Source organism: Doryrhamphus excisus, chromosome 7 (genome assembly GCF_030265055.1).
Source record: "Doryrhamphus excisus isolate RoL2022-K1 chromosome 7, RoL_Dexc_1.0, whole genome shotgun sequence".
NCBI lineage: Eukaryota > Metazoa > Chordata > Actinopteri > Syngnathiformes > Syngnathidae > Doryrhamphus > Doryrhamphus excisus.
This window is the reverse complement of record NC_080472.1, coordinates 16,171,224-16,195,914: the sequence shown is the minus strand read 5'-3', so window position 1 is coordinate 16,195,914 and position 24,691 is coordinate 16,171,224. Positions and strand designations below refer to the sequence as shown.

The window sequence follows — 24,691 nt, the reverse complement described above, 5'->3', positions numbered from 1 at the left end:
TCATTCATTCATTCAATCATTTTGTACCGCTTATCCTCACGTGGGTCGCGGGGGATGCTGTAGCCTATCCCAGTTGTCTTCAGGTGAGAGGCGGGGTACACCCTGGACTGGTCGCCAGCCAATCACAGGGCACATAAAGACAAACAACCATTCACACTCACATTCATAGCTATGGACAATTTGGAGTCGCCAATTAACCTAGCATGTTTTTGGAATGTGGGAGGAAACCGGAGTACCCAGAGAAAACCCACGCATGCACGGGGAGAACATGCAAACTCCACACAGAGATTAAATTGAACTTGGGTCTCCTGGCTGTGTGGCCTGCGCGCTATCCACTTGTCCGCCATGCAACTAAAAATCATTCATTCATTCATTCATTTTCTACCGCGTATCCTCACAAGGGTCGCGGGGATGCTGGAGCCTATCCCAGTTGTCTTCGGGCAAGAGGCAGGGTACACGCTGGACTGGTGGCCAGCCAATCACAGGGCACATATAGACAAACAACCATTCACACTCACATTCATACCTATGGACAATTTGGAGTCGCCAATTAACCTAGCATGTTTTTGGAATGTGGGAGGAAACTGGAACATGCAAACTCCACACAGAGATGAAATTGAACTTGGGTCTTCTGGCTGTGAGACCTGCGCACTAACCACTCATCCACCGTGCAACCAAAAATCATATTGTCTTTAAATATGAGGGAGATTCACTTAGCAGGCTAGAAAAATGTACTTTTCATTATTTTTTTAAGCTGCTGCATCTTCCCTGAAGTCCGACGGGAGGCCTGCATTGCACTTGCAAACGGCTGACCTCGGCAAACCAAGTGACCAAGTAATCATGTGTCGTTTAGTGGAAACGCGGCTCTCTACTCCCACTCCTGTTAGTAAAGAAGATCATATGACACGACAACAGAGAGGCATGATCACCGACAATGAGACGGCTCACTAGAGAGAGGTTAACAACCTGTTTTCCTTAATGACGACTGAAGAGGTGATTGCGGACTACAGGAATAGACAAGAAAAGATCTCAGATGTCACCTCCGCTACTGGACTGGACTGCTGAATTAAAAAAAAAAAAAAAAACACTAAGGAGTGAATTTAGAGGTGACTCTTTAAAGGATCGTCAGCGCACAAACGTGATAAGCATGTTGCTGTCACAATGTGCTGCCGCTGTGTGCTTTTTAACAGAGTTCCAGTGGGGCCTGAAACCCGTTACAAGGGCTGGCACATCAAAATGAGCTGGTAAACACGAACAATTCTTCACAGCCACTGCCAATCCGGCACGCCTGGAATGATCTAGATGGTTCATTTCAAGTCTAAATAGATTTCCCCAGCGCGATGCCTGCCTTCCTCCTCCCGATGGATCGTCTCACCAATGTTTAGTAGTCCTAAAGATGTCCTTTAGATGAAGCCTGACAAAAGACACTGTTAAAAATTGAACACCATAAGTGGGAAAACACGCAGTAGGCCGGCCCCGTTGTTACCTCCACCCACATGCGTGGGTGAAACCTGACACCTTCTTTTTCTCCTCACACTCCCTTGGGGTGGAAGCCCTGTATCCTATTCATTCGATCGCCCCGCATGATGGATGCGCAGTGTGAGGAATGGGCCGTCCCGTGGGCCGTGGCGTCGTTTCTGGGTTAAACAGCATCCTATATCAAAACCCATCTATACCTTCACAAGCAGGAAACCTGTTTACTGGGGCGGGAAAGCAGTACAATCCATTTGCTGTCAGGGTTTCTCACGGAAGCAACAAAAACAGAAAAAAAAACTTTGTTTCTACCTTTTCCCATTCTTCAGTAATCAGCAGTAGAACATCGGTAAGTATCGGCAAAATATCAGTTCTCAACAAAAACACAGAAAAACAGCTTCAGTGAAAATACATATTTCAAGCATGAGTTATGTTGTATTCTCGTGTTAAACGTCACCAAAGTTTCAGATAATGAAGTTTGCACATTTGGAAGTGAGCCCTGAAAGTCGTTTGGGATGGCTCAAAATGCTCGGTTTAAGAAGGCGTGGTAAAACTGGCGCTTTGTGATGTCACAGAGGAGCAGACTTCATTATATGTTTCATAGTTTGGTGTGTATGGGCATGCCCAGAGGCGGGTCGTGGGTGGAATAAAAGAAAACAGACAAATCCACAGAAATACAGCTGGAATAGGCACAGATTCTGCTAAATCGAAAAAAGCTTTCCGTGCAAGTTATTGTGTGTAGCTGCTCTATAGGAGACCACAACTCAATACAAAGGGTCAGAAATTAGCATAATAGGTCCCTTTTAAAGTACGCCAAAGTTATTTTCATCATCATAGAACTGATATCTCTGGGGGTGCCTTTTAAATGGATTCTGGACCTATTTAATGCACCAATAGATGGGAAAGATCAGCAAAGCGAAGATGATATTCCACTTTGCGTTAAATTCAAGCTAATGCGGTCTGGGCTCACCTGTACGCTGTAGGTGGATCAAGAGTCAATTAGTGGGACTAGTGGGCAGTCTTAGCCGAGGGACCTCCGGTGACAGTTTGCGGTGGACCACCTCGCTGCAGAGACCCGGCGAGGGGCAGGGGGAGTCTAAATGGAATGCTAATACGGGGCACGCAAGTCAGGGCTCTCTAATTGGAACACAGCTGCTGCAGGGACCCAGCATCCCACGAAGCCATGCATAGGTAGAGGAAGCGATGGGGCACGGCGATCGGGTCAGGTTCTCTATTTCGCCGTGTGTAGCTGAAAATACTTGGCCTCGAACCTTTAGGAGGAAAGACAAACTTTAAAAAAGACCTCTTAAGTTAGTTATTAGACATAAAAACTGCTAATGGCCACTGTCAAACTCATCGAGACGTAACTCCTATAATTGCGTCTTTGCAGTCGTCAATCATTTGTGACTTTGCTAACAAATGGCAGGTGGTTAACGGCTCTTTGAGGCTTTCACAGTTTTATTAGACAGTTAATTTGATGCGTGGGTGCTCAAACACTGAGGCAGATGTGCTTTTAAAAACCTGTCAAAAATATATTTTACAGTATCCAACTGGGATACATTGGATTTATAGTTGTTGGTCCCTGATTTAATATTATTTGGACTATTGTGTGTTTATAACAGTTTCAATACATTTTTCCCAAGACTCAAAGAAATACATATGATACTGTATTTTAGCTATTTTAAATCTCAGACGTCCTAAAATAGTGTATTACTAAAAAAGCATGTTTTTGCGTCTGTAGCTTTAATACTAATGAGCTGTATTTGGCCACGCCTCTCTCTAACAGTTTGTGTCTCCTCTGCACTTGTCCAATATAATATGGAGGCTCCTATGAAATGTGTTTATTTTTTAAATTTTTTATGGAAGCAGAAAGTTGAACAACTGCTTTAATCTCTCACAAAACGTCTACTGGGATACATTGGGGTTGTCTGATATCATGCATTTTTAGTTTTAATGGCAGTTTTATTGGATTTGATTCATGCACCTTCCATTTTTAGCTTCTTTTTTACATGTCAATGACATAAGACATGATTAGCCGGAATGAGCGCTGCCATATTTTGTCAAGCGGAGTCTAGCTTCTTCCGCGTGAGGCAGAATGGCGGCGTGGTGAAATATGCAATCGTCAGTCATCTCTGTCGACCACGTTCTGTCTACAAGCCTCCGTCTTGGTGCTTCAAAGCTCTCTTCTGCTCGCTCTTCAAATGGAAGCAAAATTTCCCAGCGAATAATGCATGAGCTCATGGCGGGAGATGGACAGCAGCCTCCTGCCTCAGAAGTCGGCCCCGCATAGACGGCGAGGCGATTGACATTAACCACCCAAGAGGGGAACCTCAGGTGGCGAGGTGTTAGGGGAGCTTTTGAAAGACAGCTCCTGTAATAATGAGGCCCTCTTCAACAACTGCCAAGACTCAGACATCCTTCAATAGCTGTTTTACATTCAAATAGAATGTAAGCATTTTGTTGTTGCTGAATGCCTCTGCTACTATTCAATATGCTCTTTTGATGACACCTTCTTGGATTGACACCTGGCCTGAGACCAATATAGACTCTTTATAATGCCAATAATACCCTTCCACCTATATTATTGAAGTGCATTTTCTCCAAGGCAAGTTTTATTTTATTGGGCAAAATGCGCAAATGTGCAAGAAAATGAATGAATGTATATTCATTGATATCCTCACGAGGGTCGCGGGGGTGCTGGAGCCTATCCCAGCTGTCTTCGGGCAATTTGGAGTCGCCAATTAACTTAGGATGTTTTTGGAATGTACCCGGAAAACATGCAAACTCCACACTGAGATGGCCGAGGGTGGAATCAAACTCAGGTCTCCTAGCTGTGTGGCCTGCGAGCTAACCACTGGTCTACCGTGCAACCGTTATATGTACAGATACGTGATTTTTTTTTTTAAACTGTTACCGGTAACTTTGTACTTCTCAAGACCAATATGGTAGCAATAACTCTTTCATATCTACTTTTTAAATTTAGATTGAATTGTTTTTAATTGTTTCGGCACTTACCCAGGTAAGAAAGACTTTAACAAATTTTTATTTGGCCAACTGTTGATTTGTCAATACCATCAAATATCATGGCATGACTATCAGGTGAACCAGAGTATAGAGGGGAGTGAGCCACCTGCTGTCTCCCAGCAAGGTGCACTGTATTCGGGCACACAATCCGAGCAGCCAATGTGATGCCACGGAGGTCTCTGGCAAACATTTTGCACTTTTCAAATGCTGCGATGCAGGAATTTCAGGTGCCTGATATATATACTAGATGATATATTTGTGTGCTTGATTTTTTATTTTTTTCCCATACCTCATCATGCAACCTTTGGCACAACATCCTTCCTCTGACCTGAGGGGATGTTACCACAGGCTGTTAACGTCACCGGCAGAAGAAAAACGGAGCACAGTACGGGCAATCTCGCCACTGAAGGCTTTTTTTAAATGATCAGTTATCAGAGCTATTTTTAATTTGATCAAATTCATCAGTGTAACACCACAATTCCCTGATATCGACCCGATAAATATCAGTCCAATCATTATTGTGCATCCCTAATTATATGTATAGAAATGTTTAAAAAGATGTAGCATCAGAAGTTGGATCTGTGACAGAAAGTACAGTTGATTTTTTTATTACTATATAAAATAAGTAAAACAAACAAAGAAAATAGTTAATATAATAATATATTGTATATAACCATAAAAGTCTGGTACAGTTTGCATATATAATTTGTATATACATAATTGCAATATAATGACATAAAATGTTATAAAATAAGTCATGAATTAATATTTAATCGCTGTAGTTCTGTATTATTTTCTGTTTTTTTTGTTGTTTTTTTAACATGTAAAGCACTTTGTGCTACATTTTATGTATGAAAAGTGCTCTACAAATAAAGTTTGATTGATTGATTGAACACAAACGTGACCATTTTTGTGTGCATTTGGCATAAAAATGCCATCAATTTGAATTACTTAATGGCCTCATTTCCAATAACTAATTTTTGTGGTCTGATGATGCTTTTAGTGTTGTGCAACTTTATCATTTCTATTTTCAGATAATTGCATCTCCGTAATTGAAGACGTTGTCTTCGTATAAAAGGTATGTTTAATATCTGCGGTACAATTACATTACTTAGAATGTGTAATAGAGGCCATTAAAAGTGTGTCAAGCTCTTTGTTCCTTCACAGAGCTGCATGGACTCCTTTAGATGTGCAACATCCAGATGGGCTGACAGGAATATATGTATATGCATATGTATATACTATATATATATATATATAAATATAAAACAGATTCCTTACAAGTGAGGTCAGGCGCCTGTATCCAAGGGCTCGGCAGAGTACACTAATATCCCCATGCTGAGCAGTGTGGCGGGTGACCATGCGCATCGGTCATACTCGGCTGCACTCGATGAGCCATAGCCGGGCAATTGATGGGCAGTGGGAGGGAAATAGGAACGAGGGGAGCTTTGAATAATGTGTCACTCATGCTAATGCAGATTACTCTGTCACATAAACATGGAGGTACCTTGATTAGAAAAAGAAAACCTGAAGCTGAACTCACGTTAGAAGTATTGTCCTTCGCTTCTGTTGTGCAGTAAAAGTGGAGTGTGTCATATCGCCAGCCTCCAGTGGCGTTTGATGGACTTTTGGAGTAAAGTGTCTGCAAGTGTCTGCGGGGAGAAAGCAGCCAACAGCAGGAGTGGAAAGTCAGCGTCGCCTCTCTTGTGTTGTCTTTTTTTTTTTTTTTTTTCCCAGCCGCCACATTATGGCCCCACTGTAAAAATGCAGCAGTGCAGCTTTCATTAGTGCACAGAGCAAAGATTATGGCTCAATGCAGTGCTATAAATTATGCATGGGCTGTGTGCGCTACCTTGTGCAGGCCTTTAGCCCCCCCACCCCAATTGGAAAATGACAATTTTCATCCTGAATATTGGAGCAGCTGCTTGGCCCCCTTAATGACACCAGGAGCTTTGGTGTACATTTTCTATTTGCATGTTTCCACGCAAGTACGTCACACATGGTCAATAATGCATACATACTGTATTACTCAGATGAGCAATATGCAAATATCTTCATCAATGAATGCTTCTATATATTCATTCATTTTCTACCGTTTATCCTCACGAGGGTCGATGGAGCCTATCCCAGCTGTCTTCGGACAAGAGGCGGGGTACACCCTGGACTGGTCGCCAGCCAGTCACAGGGCACATATAGACAAACAACCATTCACACTCACATTCATACCTATGGACAATTTGGAGTCGCCAATTAACCATGCATGCACGGTTAGAACATGCAAACTCCACACAGAGATGGCCGAGGGTGGAATTGAACTCGGGTCTCCTAGCTGTGACCACTCGCTAACCACACGTGCGCCGTGCAGCCACTTCATATGGTAAAATCCAATGCCAAATTTCTTTTAATTTTGACATTTTTGCAAATTATAATAACAATGAATTAAAAAAATAATAATAATAACAAAATAAATAAATAAATAAATTAAAAAAAGATTGGTAGCACCAATGTCTCACAGTACGATGGCTGCCTGTTTGATTCCAGCATTCAATTCTACGACACATTAGACTATACTGGTATTGTTAAACTAATAGTATTCTACCTGAACATTATCGCGTTGGCTGACTTTTCCATACAACTCTGGCATTCGTGATTACATCTTTGTCTGAACACACAGGCTCAATTTTTGCCACAAGCGTATGATCCAACTGCTGTTTAATAGCTGTGGATCGACAGCCGGAGCTCGGTGGCAGATGGCGGACATGACCACCAATCGCTAGTAATGATACGTTTAATCCATAACAAAGGCAACATTACAGATACATCTCACAAAAGTAAATACAGCAACATTTTTATGACATTATATCATCTAAAGGGATAATACTATAGAAATTAACCTTGGATATACTTTAGAGTAGTCAGTGTACAGCGCCAAGCCTGGTATAGACTCAACACATGGACATTAATGTCAAAATAGCTGGGAATACAAGCGGTCTGGGGCTGTATGAGTGCTGCTAGTCATGGGGAGCTGTGGTTCATTGGTTGAAATATGAATTCCATGATGTATTGTGACAAAAGCCGGGCTACTCAGACAATATCCAACAATACAGATGCCAAGATCACCTCCAAGATGATCAAGTTCCTTGCTAAGGAAGGTGAATATGATGGAATGGTCAAGTTTGTCTGCTCCACATCTGAAGCCAATTGAGGAAAAAAGGTGGAGGAGACCAAGGTCTCTAACATCCAACCAGCCCCACCCGTGGTGTCATCACTGTCTGGTGAATTCCATGCCCAAGAGGAGTAAGGCAGGGCTGAATGAGGGCTGTTAATTGTGTCGACTGCCGTTTAGACCAAGTGTGTCCAAAGTGCGGTCTGGGTTTTTATTTGTCTCTGCAACACATTCGAAAAAAAAAAAAAAAAAAATTAAGAACAAGAAAATTGAAAAAGAAACGAAAATCAGCAGTAATTGTAGAAGACTCGGGCCAAAATATTAAGAAAAAAAGTTTTAATATAAAAAGAAAAAGCCAGATTTTTACAGCAATAAAGTTGTAATATTATGAGAAATAAAAAAATTCAAACTAAATGTTTTTTTTCCCCAAAAAATTGTATTATGGAAACCCGATGTTATGAGAGTAAAGTCAAACTATAGGAATAAAGTCATAATTAGGAGAGGAAGTTGTAATAGGTGAAAAATGTAAAAGGCCAACAGCAAACATGAAAAATACGTCACTTTATGATAATATCAAATATTTAAAATATGAAATATATATATATATATATATATATATATATATATATATATATTATGAATATTAAATTCAAATATTAATGAAAAACTTAAGTTTCTTGCAATTTTATGAGAATTAAGTCATAAGGCTAATGCCAAATAAGCCCCTCTACCTGCCCACACGCACAAGCAAAACTTTAAATTATTATTATTTATTCAAAATTATTTAAATTATTTGTACACATTACTGTTTACGCTGTACATTGTTGTTCATGTTTGATGTCATCTATTTATTTTCCACATTATTATTCATTATTTATACGGGAGCCAGGCAACAACATTTTGTTGGCAATTTCACTGCTGTGTTATTGTGCAATGACAATAAAGAAAGTCTATCTATCTATCCATCCATCCATCCATCCATCCATCCATCCATCCATCTATCGATGGAAGAAAAAAATGCAGTAGTAGCGTCCATATACTGCTGTATAATCTGTACACTAACTACCAGAAAGCATATTGATTTCTATAGTGACAAGATACGGACGTACGTGATGGTGCACTCACTTCACTGTTGACTCTTCCTGCTCAAAAGCTTGTTTATGGAAGCAGTCGTGGCTTTGAATGATAAGTGCCTTCTTTAATCACTCCTCTTCTCCAAACCAGCAAGGTGTTTACTTTGCCCCTTTTAAGCCCTTGAGAGTTAAAAAGTCTTGATTTGTTTTCTCTGCATTCAAGCAATAGTCACCACCGGCGGCCATTCTTCCTCACAAAACCGTGCCCTTGAGAAGCACACCGACCGCATCTTTCGGAATCGTTCACAACTTCTCTTTTAAATGTGTTGGTATTGCTCATTTTCAGCACATTTCACTGTACTTCACCCAGTTATGAGTGGGTGATAAAGAATAATGGGCGGTTTTATTTCTCGTAGCACTTCACGTCCCAGTGACCCCCAGTCTTTTTGGCAGGCCGGCAGGGTTTTGATTTTAGCTCACAATCAATTCATTTTAATCACAATGGGCAGCGCCGTGGAGTCGAGGGACAGGGGGGGGGGGGTGCACTAATTGATTGGCAGGTATTTGCATATACAGTACACGACAAAATGTCACGACCGGCCTTGGCGGTGACCTGCGTGGGCCTGTTGGCGCAACAAACTGATGAGGGTAATTCATCATGCAGCTCTCGCACGCTCTCCGACGGGAGAGCGTAGCGCGGGCCACCATTGTTAGCGTCGTCAGTCACCTGTCACGCCGCGGTGGGCACGGGCAGAGGACAGATGAGGAGATGGGGAGGGAGGGATGGAGGGATGGAGGGATTGCAGATGAGGATGACGCTGGCAGCAATAACAGACTGCTGCCATGCAATTAGTGTCTTTTGATAGATTTTAAACTGGATATGCGGCTTGTGGTCAAAATGCATTCATGTCATACAGATGGATTTTATTAGGCTGATGACTTGTGATGATGGTGTCTGTGTTTTTCAACCAATCTTGAAAATATTTTCAATTGAAAATGAAAATTGACAGCATCTCTAATGTCATCAGTTTGACTCTTAGAAATGTTAAAATGGAACACGCCATGCAAGCTCATAGTTTTACATGCAGAAAACTATCGGATATGCATATAAACATTTAAGGTTACTTTTACCTTAGACGTGACTAATCCCAAAGGCACAATATGTGAGTTATTTCTTGAAGTTTCTCACCGTCTTGCAACTTTCTCTCTCATTATCGGGCTCCATTTTGGGTTATGGAGTTGCAAAACATGACTGAATTCAAGAAACTCATGGCAAAACAGGCAGGTGGTGTTGAAGAGAAAGTTATTGCTCTCGCTGCCACATTGTGTCTTTGGGAACGGTCACGTCAAGAATCAGGTCTTAATGAATTTACGTTATTTGTTTGTTCGTTCGTTTTCTACCGCTTTTTCCTCACGAGGGTCGCGGGGGGCACTGGAACCTATCCCAGCTGTCTTTGGGCGAGAGGCGGGGTACACCCTGGACTGGTCACAGCCAATCACAGGGCACATATAGACAAACAACCATTCACACTCACATTCATACCTATGGACAATTTGGAGTGGCCAATTAACCTAGCATGTTTTTGGAATGTGGGAGGAAACCGGAGTACCCGGAGAAAACCCACGCATGCACGGGGAGAACATGCAAACTCCACACAGAGACGGCAGAGGGTGGAATTGAACCTTGGTCTCCTAGCTGTGAGGTCTGTGCGGTAACCACTCGACCGCCGTGCCGCCCATTTACGTTATTTCTTATGGAAAAAAATGGATTGGGTTAGAGTCCGTTTTGGTTAGAGTAATTAATAATGCTAACCAAGGTTGGTGTCTTCAACTAAGTTTGAATGATGCTGGTGTAAATACATTAACTTTACATGCAGAAAACTATCGGATATGCATATAAACATTTAAGGTTACTTTTACCTTAATTGAAGACGTGACTCTTCCCAAAGGCACAATTTATGAGTTATTTCTTGAAGTTTCTCACCGTCTTGCAACTTTCTCATTATCGGGCTCCATTTTGGGTTATGGAGTTGCAAAACATGACTGAATTCAAGAAACTCATGGCAAAACAGGCAGGTGGTGTTGAAGAGAAAGTTATTGCTCTCGCTGCCACATTGTGTCTTTGGGAACAGTCACGTCAAGAATCAAGTCTTAATGCATTTACGTTATTTTTTGTGAAAAAAATGGATTGGGTTAGAGTCCGTTTTGGTTAGAGTAATTAATGATGCTAACCAAGGTTGGTGTCTTTAACCAAGATTGAATGATGCTGGTGTAAATACATTAACATTACAGGGTATCAATAGTATTTGGAGTTGGAGGGTGTGAAAAAATTGTTGTCCCTCGGGAAGGGGGCATGAGAGAAAATAATTTAGAACCACGGTCTTAAAAGTGGAGCGTACGGAGTGCATTGAGCTGCGTGAGACATTTCAAGTCAGTTTGTCAGCGCCACCATGTGGTGTATTTGTATTTGTTTTAAGTAACACATTTTCACCATTCTACAAGCAATGGTTCAGGAGCTACCTCAATATTATTATAATGCTGAATTGTCATTTTTTTCCAATATTGTTCAAGGTCAAATGTGAATCGACACAGGTGGCGGGAATTTGGTCCGCCGTGAAACATCAGAGCAGCTGAGGCCGTGCCGGCTGTGTCATTACTCTCTGCTGCAAAGACTCTCCAGTGTGCAAGACTCTGCTTATAAGGTAAACATTTGGCCATCGTCGCAAATAATTGTGCCTATGCACACATCCCCGTGAACGGGCTGAGCAGAAATATAGTTCGGGAGAAGGGGGGGGCTGCAGCTCATTAATAGCGTGGCTGACTTACCGCGATAACGCCGCCTCCAATTTCGGAGAGAGGTTTTACTTTTTGACCAATTAGCCGGCAGAGCAACCTATTGGCTGCCATGTGATCTCTGCAGGGACTTTATCAGAGCATGCTCTATTAAATCCACTCTCCGGCTGAGGCGTTGTTGTGCCATCGCAGTACTTAGAATGGCTGCCAAATGCCAAATAATCGTACTTGCATTTTGTGTGAAAGCAAGAGTGTGTGCGCGGAGTATACTTTCCGAAACAACAAGGCTGATTGAATAGATTACCTAATGCACACGAAGGTGGAAGGTGTCCTGAAGTTGAAATCCAGTGTTCTAGTATTCACACAATGTCTTCAAGTGGGTCAAAAGCCTTGACATTAGGTGCTGTATAATGCAGTCACAGGAGGAGTAATCCTAATGACTTGGTAAACTCTGAATAAATGGACTTGTTGATAACTGGTGAATAGTGGCAGTAGATCTCATTAAGGTTGTTTTGCTATGCCGTGTGGCTCACTTGCCTTATTAGTGGCATCAAGACAAAAAACACGGCTGCTTTTAATAAATCCGCAACTAATGTATTTATACAGCAAACGATAAAGGCCAACCAGAATTATTCATATGCATCGTACTATTATTTAAACCTTGGGTCAAGTAATGCAAGAGCTGCATCACAAATGATGTCTTAACAAAGCTGCTTTTATTAGCATCCTTTATTATTGTGCTTTCGCTTTGCAAGTTTTGCTAACATTTGGCCCTTGTTGTTTTGCCTCATATCTCAAACTTATAATTTAGTGGGCATTGTATGACAAATGTACGAGCTTATCATTATAATCAGGCAGTATAAAGTCGACTGATGACCTTAGCTCGATGAGAAGTGCTTGAAAAGTTTTCATGCATGACTTCTCAGGATCACCATTTTCTTATCACCATTTTATGGGTCAGGACCTCACCAGCCATTATTTTAGGAGTGGTGGGATGGTCTGGGGCTGCATGAGTGCTGCCAGCCCTGTAAAGCTATGGTTCATTGAGAGTAGCATGAATTCCAACATGTTGTGAAGCAGTCTATGATGCCTTCCTTTCGGACCTCTAGACCTAAACCGTTTTATTGTTTGTTGTTTATGTCTGTTCCCAAAAACTAGAGTCGCTACTAAAATACAAGAGAAGGTTATTGCTCTCGCTGCCACATTGTGTCTTTGAGAACAGCCCGATCAAGAATCAGGTCTTAATGCATTTACATTATTTCTTATGAAAAAAATTGATTGGGTTAGAGTCCGTTTTGGTTAGAGTAATTAATAATGCTAACCAAGGTTGGTGTCTTTAACTAAGATTGAATGATGCTGGTGTAAATACATTAACATTACAGGGTATCAATAGTATTTGGAGTTGGAGGGTGTGAAAAAATTGTTGTCCCTCCGGAGGGGGCATGAGAGAGGACCTCTAAACCTAAACCGTTTTTTTGTTTGTTGTTTATGTCTGTTCGCAAAAAATAGAGTCACTACTAAAATAGAAGTTCTGGCCAAAGCTGTAGGCTTTGATGCAGGATTTCTTTGTACTTTTTATTACCATTTTCTGCTCAACACTCCCACGCAGTCATCATTTTCTTGTCTGTTGGTGGCAGCATATAGTTTTGGGCTGCATGAGTGCTGCAAACACCATAAAGCTGCGGTGACATTGTGTGACATTGTGAAGTCCTTTGGGAAACTGGGCCTTCAGACCTGAACCTAAGATTTTGTAATCATCTTCTGGTTATTACCGTTGTCGAAAGGAAGACTAATGAACTTGGCCAAGTCACAAATGAATTAAAAGTGCTGTAAAGGCTTTCATGCAGGATTCCGTCCAACTTCTATGAAGGTTTTTGGCTTAAGACTATCACACAGCCATGACTGTCTTGTCTGCTGGCGTTAGCGTCTTGGTTTTGGTCGCATGAGTTCAAAGGCGTAGATCATTGAGGAAAACATGAATTCTAACATGTAGTATGACATTCCGAAGGAGAGCATTGATCCCTTCCCTCGGGAAACTCAGGTTCATGGCAGTTTTCCAAACAAACCTTCAAGATTCTGAGCATCTTTGCTGAGGATGGTGAAGGTGTTCCTCCAGAACTGAACCCAATTAAGAACCAGTGGCACGTATTTTATCTATCATTATATTCATGGTTCCTGCAGTTGCTTAAAAGTAGACTGGTGAACTTGGCAGAGTCACAAATGAATTAGAAATGCTATAAAGGATTTCATGCAGGATTTCTTAATACTTCTTAAAACCATTTTTTGGCTCAAAACTTGTTTGGTAATCGGAAGCAAACCCCCGTGGCTTGGAGCAACAGGCCAGACTTGATCCTTCCAGATGAAACACAATGTGAGGTGGTGAGCAATGGAGGGGGTTAGATAAGGTAAACATGTTAGCTTTGCAACACAAGGTGTCTGCTGAATGGCGATTCATCTGCACAATTTCCTGTGGTGCTGCCGCTCAGGGGCGGGACTTATATAAGAGGCAGGCAGCTCTAAACTACTATCATTGTTGTGTTTGTACTGTGAACGCACGCTGATCCCTCTGAGCGGCCTGATAAAAATCGACAGTCCCCGAGCGTGGTGGAGCCCATTGTTTTGGGGATTACGCAGGGATTAAGGGCGGATGCTGGGGACCAAAGACTTGAGCAGTGTGACCCTTCCACTAATCATTATGGGACAGATATACTCATACTTGGGAATGCCTGAGATAGCGTTGTCTTATCAATAATTCATGGTTGGTGGTGGCAAAGTGGGTGTGGGAATGTGAGGACTTGTGAGGAGTGCCGCTCTGCATAATAGGTTGGGGTCGCTCAATTAACACGGATTTTACTGACAAAAAGCGTCAGTATATGTTGTCCTTAAAAAGCTCTATCAGCTCTATCCACCAATCACACTCACGGCGAGGTGCATTCACAAACACCCAAAATTCAGATCAACATCACCACACAAACACTAGTCCCTCGTCCCTGAGAGGTTCCCTTGGTCGCTTCTTCAGCCTCCGGGTTCTTGGAGTAACATTGAGATCGCTGCATGTAGAAAACAAACACATCTCCCAGGAACAGATGGAAAAGACTGACAGGACGCAATACTCACTCGAGAATACTCCTACTCACCTTTTACGGGAATCCGAGATGGGAGTTGGGCGGGTACACAACTTCCCCCAGGTTGTTCAGCACTCTGCAAGGCCCCATCCGTTTGTTGTCCTACTTTGGGCAAATGTTCTTCTACCGTTGGGGCCCCTTTTTTGTCCGCCCACGTCATAGTTCCTCTTTTGTCACAACTGGCACACCAAATGTTCTACCATTCAATGTTAATATAGTTGGAGCTCCTCCATCTCTGTTGTGTTGTCCAGATGTTCTCCTGACCACTCAGAAAACTGCATCTTATCCTATACTATTACTACTATATACTATTATATACCAATTATATCAATTTTGTCCTTTTGTCCACAAATGGAAACCGCTAGCATGTGGATGGGATTTCCAACGTAGAAATCCTCCCTGTCCCTTGCGTCCACGGGGGAGCACCCCCCCCAATTTGAGATGTACCAGTCTAGACTGATGCACTGATAGAGAGATCAGATCGGCAGATACTGTAGACAGACGGACAAATAGATGTGTTGAAAGTTGTACCTGTGTGCTTCCACTATCTCTGACACGCTGTGTCATCAATCCTGCCTATGGCACTAAATCCCGGCCCGGACCTCAGAAAACCTCTATAGGTATTGGATTTCATGGGGCAGCCATGAAACACTCAGTCAAAGCTTTAAAACATCATCTTTGTCTTAATCCACTGATCGATAGGTCTGACAGGTTGAAATAAGGCAATAAAGTAGATTTAGAGGTGCGGCAAAGTCGGGACATTTCATATATCAGATTAAAGTGCTACTAAGAGATATAAAATGCTGTCAACAACAGCCTGGAGTGGCCCACTCTTTTACTGACATGAAGTCCACAGTGTCGGACTGTGAACATGAACAAAATGAGCATGAATAAAATACATGACAGTCAGTGTTTGGGATTTATGTGATAATATTGGATTTAATATAGTAATTTGGGTTGGAAGCTGCAACATTAATGCATCCTAAATAGAAGTCTTGTCGTTACAACTTCTGTCATTTCCATCAATACATTAGGGGACTCGCATTTCAAAATCACAAATACTTAAACTTGCTGATATAGTTCATCTTCAAACAGCTAAAATAATGCATAAGGCTAAAAATAAATAATTACCTAAAATGTCATACAATACTTCTCTACAAGAGAGGAGAAATATGATCTCAGGGAAGAACTACATTTGAAACACTTCTATGCTAGGACTACGTTAAAAAGCCATAGCATTTCAGTATGTGGAATCAAACTATGGAATGGATTGAGTAAGGACCTCAAACAATGCACAACGATGAGCCAATTCAAGAAACAATACAAGCAGTTGATGTTTGCTAAATACAAGGATGAAGAGTCTTGAACCAGTCATGATGTGCTATATATATATATATATATATATATCACTATATTGACACTTACTATGGTACCCATTATGCCATTGTATGGTCATATCAGCTCGTACTTCGATACGGAACAAAAAAAATTAAAAAAAAACAAAAAAAAACCCACCTTAAACCATATTAGGAAAGCAGGAAGTGAACAAATGTAACAGTTACTGATTGTAAAAGTACCAGATGGAGGGGTAGGATTTAATAAGCTTTGCTTCTTCCTACTCCTTTTGGACATGTGGAACTGTGAACTGATTATGTGATGCATTCAATTGTAATCTGATGCATGTTCAAAAGAAATAAAACCATTACCATGACCATTACCAATGTCGAGAAATGTGTCGTCGAAAACACTCACCCTGTGACAACCTTTGGTAGTCAACTGAACAGACAGCGCTGGATTCAAAATTTCAAACATCACTGAGCTCAAAATGAGGCGCCTAGAAGCCGACCCGCCGTGCACGCTCAACACCTCGATGATCCGAGGCAGGAGGCTCTCGAAAGGTGAGCCCACAAATCACTGTAATGCATTCCACAAGGGAGGCGGGAGTGTCCCCCACTCTCTCTCTTGCTGCTCCGTCTTTTCTCCGTGGCTCATCGTTAAAAATTCATTAGAAGTTGTTTGTATCGCCTCCGCAAGGATGTCACACTTGATGACTGACTGCATGGGGTGGGGGTGGGGGTGGAGGGTGGAGGGGTGGAGAGGCCGCGTCCACAGCCTGGAGGGCATTGATGGAGGAAGTCCTTCTTGGTGTGTGCTGAGATACTCTACGTTGTCGTCGCCATGCTGAGAGCCAGGTGAGTGGACCCCCGTCTGCATTTTGAGAAGTCTTCCATTGAAACTGAAACTGAAAGTTAACAACACATTACAGTATAAGATAGTATTTTTTTTTCCCTAGTACAGTCGGAAAAGGTCATCTTATAGTCAGGGTCTACAGATGCAGAACAACAGGTGTAGCTAAACAACCTCTCCCCATGGAGTCATACTATAGCTTTTCCTCCTGTCGCTCACACGCAGTTAGTGACTCAGAGAGATGATGCTGCGACACACTGGCCACTGGCTGGGAAAAACGTGTCTTAGAGGTTACACAAGTCAGAAGCAGCAGGAGGGCTTGAAAGTTCGGGATCATGGGTTTTGGTTAAGGCTCAGGGGTTCAGGCAAGGGCTAAGAGTTGGGTCTCAGGCTTATGGTCGGGTTAAAGTTGGGGTTTAGGGATTGTGGGCTAGGGTTAGGGTTTTGGGGTTCAGGCAAATGCTAAGGGTTTAGGGTTCTGCCTTTAAGACAGGGGTTTATAGTTTAGGGATTGTTAGGTGGTAATTAGGGCTAAGGCTCCTATTTAAAGCTCAGATTAAGGTTGGGTTTAAGGGTGCTGCCTACATTGGGGTATAAATGTGAATGTTTGGTGGTGGTCGGAGAAGCCGTAGGTGTGAATTGGGAGCCATGTTTCCGTCAGACAACCCCAGGGCACTTGAGACTACAGATATAGTTTACCACCACCAGTGTGTGACTGAGGAGTGAATGAATACTGGGTTCACTTCATTGTGAAGCGCTTTAGGTGCCTTTAAAGGTCCTATATAGGATTTTGAAATTTAGGGCTAGGGATTATGGATTTGGACTAGGTTTTAGGGGTTATCAGTTCAGGTTAGTGATCTACAACCTTTGCTAATTTTAAGATAATGGTCATGAAACAACTGTTAAGTCACGAAATCAGCTGGTTGTTATTTTACTGATACTGAAAATATGTTTAAAAAAACGTATTGATTGGTATTAATGGTTAAAAAGTAACATTCTTCATGAATAAAGTATAAAGTACACTTTTTGAAGATAAATGGTATCATATTGCAATTATAGTGTTGCAAGCACTAAAAGTGTAGCTAAAATGCATCTTCTTTTTACTTCACTAACTGAACTCCGTCCCCTCTAAAATTATTTATTCAAGGCTCAGCATTTAGCAGCTCTTATCCTCTCTACTCGTGTTTAAAAGTCGGAAACACTTTGCTAATCACCTTCTTTTACAAGCTGCTTGCCAAGGAAAGTGCTACTTGTGGTGCTGGTGTTGGGGGGTTGAAGAGAAGAAAAGAGAATCAAGAAACATCAATGACAAGTGGAGCGGAGAACCAGGTTGTGCCCCGGCATGGTGTGTGCACCCTACGCTCCGCCCTGTCCCGGGTTGCAGGTCGGCGGACATAATGGAAGCTGACAGGATGTAAATGAGTTTTTTAAAAGGAGCTGGTGAGAACTTGGTCATTTTTTCTCATTTAGTGGTCCAGTGTGTCAGATTGAGTCTCCAGCTGTCACCCTTTCAGAGAAGATGGGGGGGGGGGTTAGGTTGACGTACACCATAAGACACTCACATAAGACCTTCATTTTATTTTCATTTACACTCGTTTTCTCCTGTCATCTATTATGTCTTTATTGCTCCTCTACTGTGCAGTATTGGGCCGCACATAAAATTGAGTACTACAACTACTACTAATATTACTATAAATACTAAAGATTATTTTACAGGGCCAGGAAAAATGATCTGACACATTTGTGGGTTAAATAAAACACAAATAAAGTAAAGTTATAAAATAAATAAAGTTACAGATTTTGTTAAACGTTTCCACAATGAAAGCTCACCAGTCCAATTCATGGCAGCAAATGAAAAAGAAACGAAAAACAATGGCATTATAAAGAAACAAATCAAAATGACATTATATGTACTTTTTCAAAAATAAAAACACTTTTTTGTTTCTTTACTTTATTTGACTTTTATTTACCCTACAAATGTGTCAGATCATTTTACTGATACTGATCTATTTAGGTGTGCATTGTTTTTAATTAACCATGATTTTAAAATGGTAGAATATGAAATTAATAATTACATTTAAATAGGTTTTCTTTTTCATATTTGTATATATTCTGTTTGTATAGTAAAACGTCCTTTTAAGACATATAGATATACTAGTTATTATTCCAGAGTTGGGAGAGTTAAGGTTAAGGTCAAAGGGTTAGGGTTGGGGGTTACGGTAGAACTTGGGTTAGGGTTAGGAGGGTTAAGAGTTAGAGTTAGGAGAATTTTGTTATTAGGAGGTTAGGGTTAGGAGTTAAGGTTACGGACTTTGGAGTTAGTGAGGTTAGGATGTTAGGGTGAGGTTACTGTTGGGAGGGTTAGGTTAGGCGTAGGTGGTTAGGAGTTTATTTAACTGTAGAAGCAAAAAGAAAATACATTTTTGAATGAATGAAGGAAATAGAAAACCTAACTTCTGGTCTTACTTGCACTGACCACAATCTTTGATGTTTTGTGTACACATGTTGATGTAATGTTGACTGATTATTGGTCACACAGAGAGAACCATTTCACAATATTTGCAGGTTTAGCAACACAAAATTGTCTATCGATCTGGTTTCTGTGCACTTAATTCCATTTACACAGTAAACAAAGAGTGCCACTGTGAGATAGGAATTAGCTGCCAAGTCTACCAATCAACATGTATCATCATATTACATTGAGTGTGATGCCTTCTTGCTGTTTTAGCTGTAAATGAAGTGTGAATCTTGTGTCCTCGGGGGTTTAGTGGAGGCAGTGGAGATGTGTGGAAGGGGAGGGGCGAAAAACCCACACCCCACATAGTATACAGTACTGTAGTACTGTACATGATATGCTGTATCATTTTCTGGTTAATGAAGTGCAAGTCTTCTTGTGAAAAAGAGACGTCCATTCCAAAGATGTCTATGTGATACAGGGATCATTTTAACGTCATGTAGACAAGTAGCCTCAGTAGTCCTTGAAACGCACAATGGCGTATAATCATCATCATACTATACAGAGTACTACTACAAAGTTCGTGGAATCCATTATTGCACACTTTTATGCATCCATCATGGATGAATAGACTGTTAATACATGATGCGCCTCTCGGCTCCAAATCAGCCATGATGGGAGCTCCTTTCACAAGTCTAATCACTGAGGACAATTGATGAATGAATGAAACAATCACGGCCACTTGTTATAATTGTAGCAACATGGCCGCCGTGGCCTCATCTATCTTGAGGAAGATGATCTTGTTTTCAGCTTTTGCTGTGTCAGACATCAACCCGATATACTGTATCTATCCTTGTTCCCATAGCAACGTGTGATTTCTAATTTATTCTTTTTTCCATCACCAGTGATTTCCCTATTGATAATATATTCACATAATATACTTTCATACACTCTTGATCAAAATTTGAAGACCAGTTAAAAACCGGCAAGGATTTACATTCCGCAATGTCGGATCTTAAGGAGGTTCTAAGTCGAGCTTCAGTATGCAAAAAGAAGAAATAGGAGCGAGACTAAAATTGATCAGGCTGTTCCTAAACTGATCAAAAGAGTAAATCTTGATACAAATGTAGATTACTTGATATTCACACTGTCATGATCTCTTGATGGCAAAGGCAAAGCCGGAGGATCCAATTGGCTGTCCGTCAAGCTGTCAGCCCAAATGAAGCTTGTTACTGGTGCCGGGAGCAGTCCAAAAACCATCAAACGGCATCTGAGAGAGGGAAGGGGTTTAAGAGCAAAAAAACATCTTCCAAGGTCTCGTCTCATTCAACACCACAAATGTGGACCAAATGTAGAATATGCAGGAGAGCATCAAACATGGACATTGAAAGATGGAAAGTTTTATTCTCTGATGAGAAAAAATGTAACCTTGATCGTTCTGATGGATTCCAACATTACTGGCATGACAAGGACTGGCATGACTGTGATGTTTTCCACACAGCACAGTGGAGCGGGTGCCATCATGTTCTGGGCAGTTTTTTTCGTCTATGGAAACAATGGAGCTTCAGGTGGTGCAGGGGCGTCAAACGGCAACTGGCTATGTCGAGATGTTGCACCCTTTGGACTTCCTGCTGATAATTTCTTCATATTTTGTGTCAGTGTTTTTTAAACAAGACCAAACTGAGACTGTGAACACGGTCTAAATATCCAGGGCAAAATTCTTTCATGTATTTAATTTATTCTTAAAATATCTCATGATAATGATAACAATAATAATAATAATAAAAAAAACTGTATGTCAATGACTGTAATATCTGCAAGGCTTGCTCTGCTGTTCTCTAACTTCTCATTCTATTTGTCGGCATCCCATCTGTGCAAACAAACACAAGCACGGAAATAAATTAAGAGATCAAAACCCATAGAGAGAAATGAGTCAGTATTCCACATTGTGTACAATACAATATCATAGCAAATTAGCAGGTTTTTCAATGGCTTCCACTGACACCTATAGATTTACAATGTTAAATCGGCTGCAGGTCAGTCCTCCAGAAATGGTGTTTTTTTTTTTTCCTCGCTTTTTAATGGACAGTGACTTGGAAATGAGCATGAAAAGAAAGCAGCTAATGAGGTGTGAACAGAAAGCGCGCCAGCAGTCATGAGAACAACAGCGTTTGTTCACATCCTAATTGTCATTGTGAGCACACGTCCAATAAGCTTCTCTACAAAGGTACAACATAGAAAAACTGTTAAATATATAACTTTTAGGGCCTTTCAAAATACATTTAATGACATTTCTTCCATTCATTAGTACACTTTGCCCTTTGCCTTCTTTCCCAACGCAGCCGTCCCGACCGTTGCAACTAAAAAATGCAAATCAGATCTTTTTTTTTTTTTGATACACCGTTATACGTATGTAGTACCTATATCTCCAGTTCCAAAATACAGTGGTGGGCTCAGTCCGAGCAACGGAAAAAGTCTGTAAATTGTCAAAAGTACTCCTTGGATTAAGGTAAGGTGTCCATTGTTGCACCAAGGGTGGGACAGTCGCTGGTTGGCCAAGATGGTCCACTGTGTCACGGCTATGTGTTGTTTTGCTCTTTGGTCTATAAAAATATGGGAGGTTTGCTCCAGCAGAAGGCCTATTCACAGCAGAGAGTTCCCTAAATGATCCTCCGTCGCTCCTGCTCTTCGAGAAAGAAATGCTGGGGAAAGTCTTCAGTCAAAGCAATTCCGAGGACTTCCAACCCCCACGTGATATTTTCCAGAGTCTGACCCTCCAAGACGTGGAGATTAAGCTGCTAATTCGACAGAGCAGGCAGAAGTGGAGAGGAGGTGATGCCGAGACAGATACCAAGAGAAAGGAAAGCCCGTGGAGTGGCTCACAGGAAACGGTGTTGTACAGCGAGTAGTTTACCCAATGTCCGGGGTAAGACGGGACTCCTGCATTGTGTTCCTGTCTCTGGCTGTGTTATGACACCTGGGAACAAAAACAAACATGAGATTCAATTAGCAAGCTCACTTTCACGAAGATCATGGGTTCTTTGATGGTCCATAATCCACAAAGGTTGAAGCGAGCAACTGGACTTTTATGGTCTCCTGATTTCTGTCTCTGGTGGGTGGAGGTCACAATAAGGTTGTTGCCTTGTTGACTATTCTCATTCATCCAGGTCATTGTATTCCCAGGGCAGTGAATCGATCGCAACCTGGACAGTCCAGTTCAGTTCGTGCCCTGAGAATAGGGTGGTGGTTGTTGAACAATCGTCCTTTATAACAATAGGTCTGGCAGGTGGTGTGGAATGAGACAATATTTGAGGGAGAGATGTTCAGCCATTGTTTGCTGATGCAAAAAGAGCGGAATTTGACATAAATGTCTTCTTTCACCCCTCTTCTGTCCATAATTTGGACAGTGTCCCTTCTTTTTGAGATGCAAATGAACTGCTGGGATACCCTATGATGTGCCATACGTTTGTAGCGAAGTTGTTTGGTCTCTCCAATGTAGAAGCCATTGGAATCATCACTATAAACTCAATAAAGCAATATTGTTTATGCAGAATAGCTAACAATTGCTAACAACCCTACTGTGACCACCCACCAGGGACATAAATAGGGAGACTCCACACCATAAACCAGGAAGAGTCAAATGATGCAGATGACCTGGATGACAGAGAATCTACACCAGGGGTGGGCAAACTTTTTGACTTGTGGGCCGAGTATAGAACATATATTTAACACACACACACTATTTTACGCTTATAATGCTAACAGTCCGCATTGAATTATTTGTCTAATTTTATCTGTAAAAGTCATACTATCAACTGTATGTTCTCATGTCCCTTTTTCAGGAGCACTTTAAACACCAGACAACATCAAATTGCAAAATTGAATTTTACAGTTGTTGTTTTTTTTTTAACCAAATAAGATATCCGACTTGCAAGTCACGTTGCCAGTTTGTATGTTATAAGTTATACTAAGTTATAAATACTTAGAAATCAAATGGCGGGCCGGATTCAAACGCTTGGTGGGCCGCATGTGGCCCCCGGGGCGTAGTTTGCCCACCCCTGATCTACACAGACATTTTGATGTTTAATAGCCAAAATAGTTATGAATTTGTCAATGTTGTCAATATGACCTAAAAAATGCTGAAATATATTCAGAATTTGCAATAACTCAATCAAAAGTTAATCACTGGTAAGTTTCCGGAGAAACAGTTCCACTTCAGTCCTGGAGAAGGCGATCATTTGGATTTGCAGTTTGTCAATCTCCAACAAAATAGAATGGAACGCTTGTCCTGCCAAATTATTTCATTGAAATTGGTTTGTAAATTGATGTTAATTGACCCGAATATAAGATGACACCCCTTCTTTGAAAAACAGATAATTTCACATTGTGCATGAGTGACAGGAAGAAAAGCACTGACTCTTTTTTTTTTGAGGGGGAAAAATAATATCCGGCTCATGCTAACCCAAATAACTCTGCATCAAATGAAGCCACTCAACTTCACTCAAATTTCCTCACAAAAGTCATTCTCCACTGGACACAAACCAACAATAGTGACTCTAACAGAGCCAAAGCTGAGAAACAATTAATCCAACACACAAAAAGACAAATCTGGATGCCTCTGCAAACCATCTGGCTGCTTCCAGTTGCCATGTAGCCATCATGATAGTGATACCAACACTGTCTGAGATGTTGGCAATGTCATTGGGAATTGTGTCTATAAATAACGGACTTTTGATGATTTCACTGAATGGAAAAAGATGACAGGTGTTGGATGGGGAAGCGATGTGCATATATGTGATGATCAATACTGACCATTACAAACATGATAATTGTAAGTTATTAGAATTACAGCCATTAACTTTAGAAAGTGCTAAGGACAACATACTGAATCCCCCTTGAGCACACAGTTAGTGCACAACACACAAGCAACAGAACCAATGTTATATACCAATGTTAACCAATGTGACGTAGCAACATTTTAAAGCGCATGCAGATGTACATAAAGCTAATGGATGAGTTGAGTTCACCAGCTCAACAGGGCCCACAAGTCTTAGGTATAGCCATCCCACCAGTCGGCATCCCAGTAAGTGACTGTTTTATAATGTTTTTATTTTGTCAGTAAAACCTTTAGCACTCGTGCTACATGATAACGCTATTAGAATGGCTTTGTGTTTCACTATAGCCGGATCTGCCGAGCACCCAGCAACGTTATTCTCTGCCTGAGGGGAGAAGAAGAAAAAAGGCAAGAGCTGCCGGCGGCTCTCACAAAGTCTGCAATGATTAGTGATAGCATGTTGACTGTAGCGTTGTTGCTGTGAAATTAATGCGCCCAGGAAGAAAGCGTTAATGCTTCAAATGGTCAAAATACTGCGGGTATTATATGTTATCTTGAATG

General features: G+C 41.3%; 1 protein-coding gene across 3 annotated transcripts in view; it reads right to left on the bottom strand.

Moving 5' to 3' along the window:
- Positions 1–19,814: 19,814 nt before the first annotated feature.
- Positions 19,815–24,691, bottom strand: part of LOC131132440 (chemokine-like protein TAFA-5) — a 122,811-nt gene continuing 117,934 nt past the window's right edge. Inside the window, exon 4 of one of the 3 annotated variants that reach the window (XM_058078050.1) lies at positions 19,815–22,273. In XM_058078050.1, the coding sequence (XP_057934033.1) occupies positions 22,265–22,273 (9 nt within the window). In that variant the 3' untranslated portion in view covers positions 19,815–22,264. The remainder of the gene's footprint in view (positions 22,274–24,691) is intronic. The other 2 variants (XR_009130363.1, XR_009130364.1) reach the window with 2 other exon arrangements.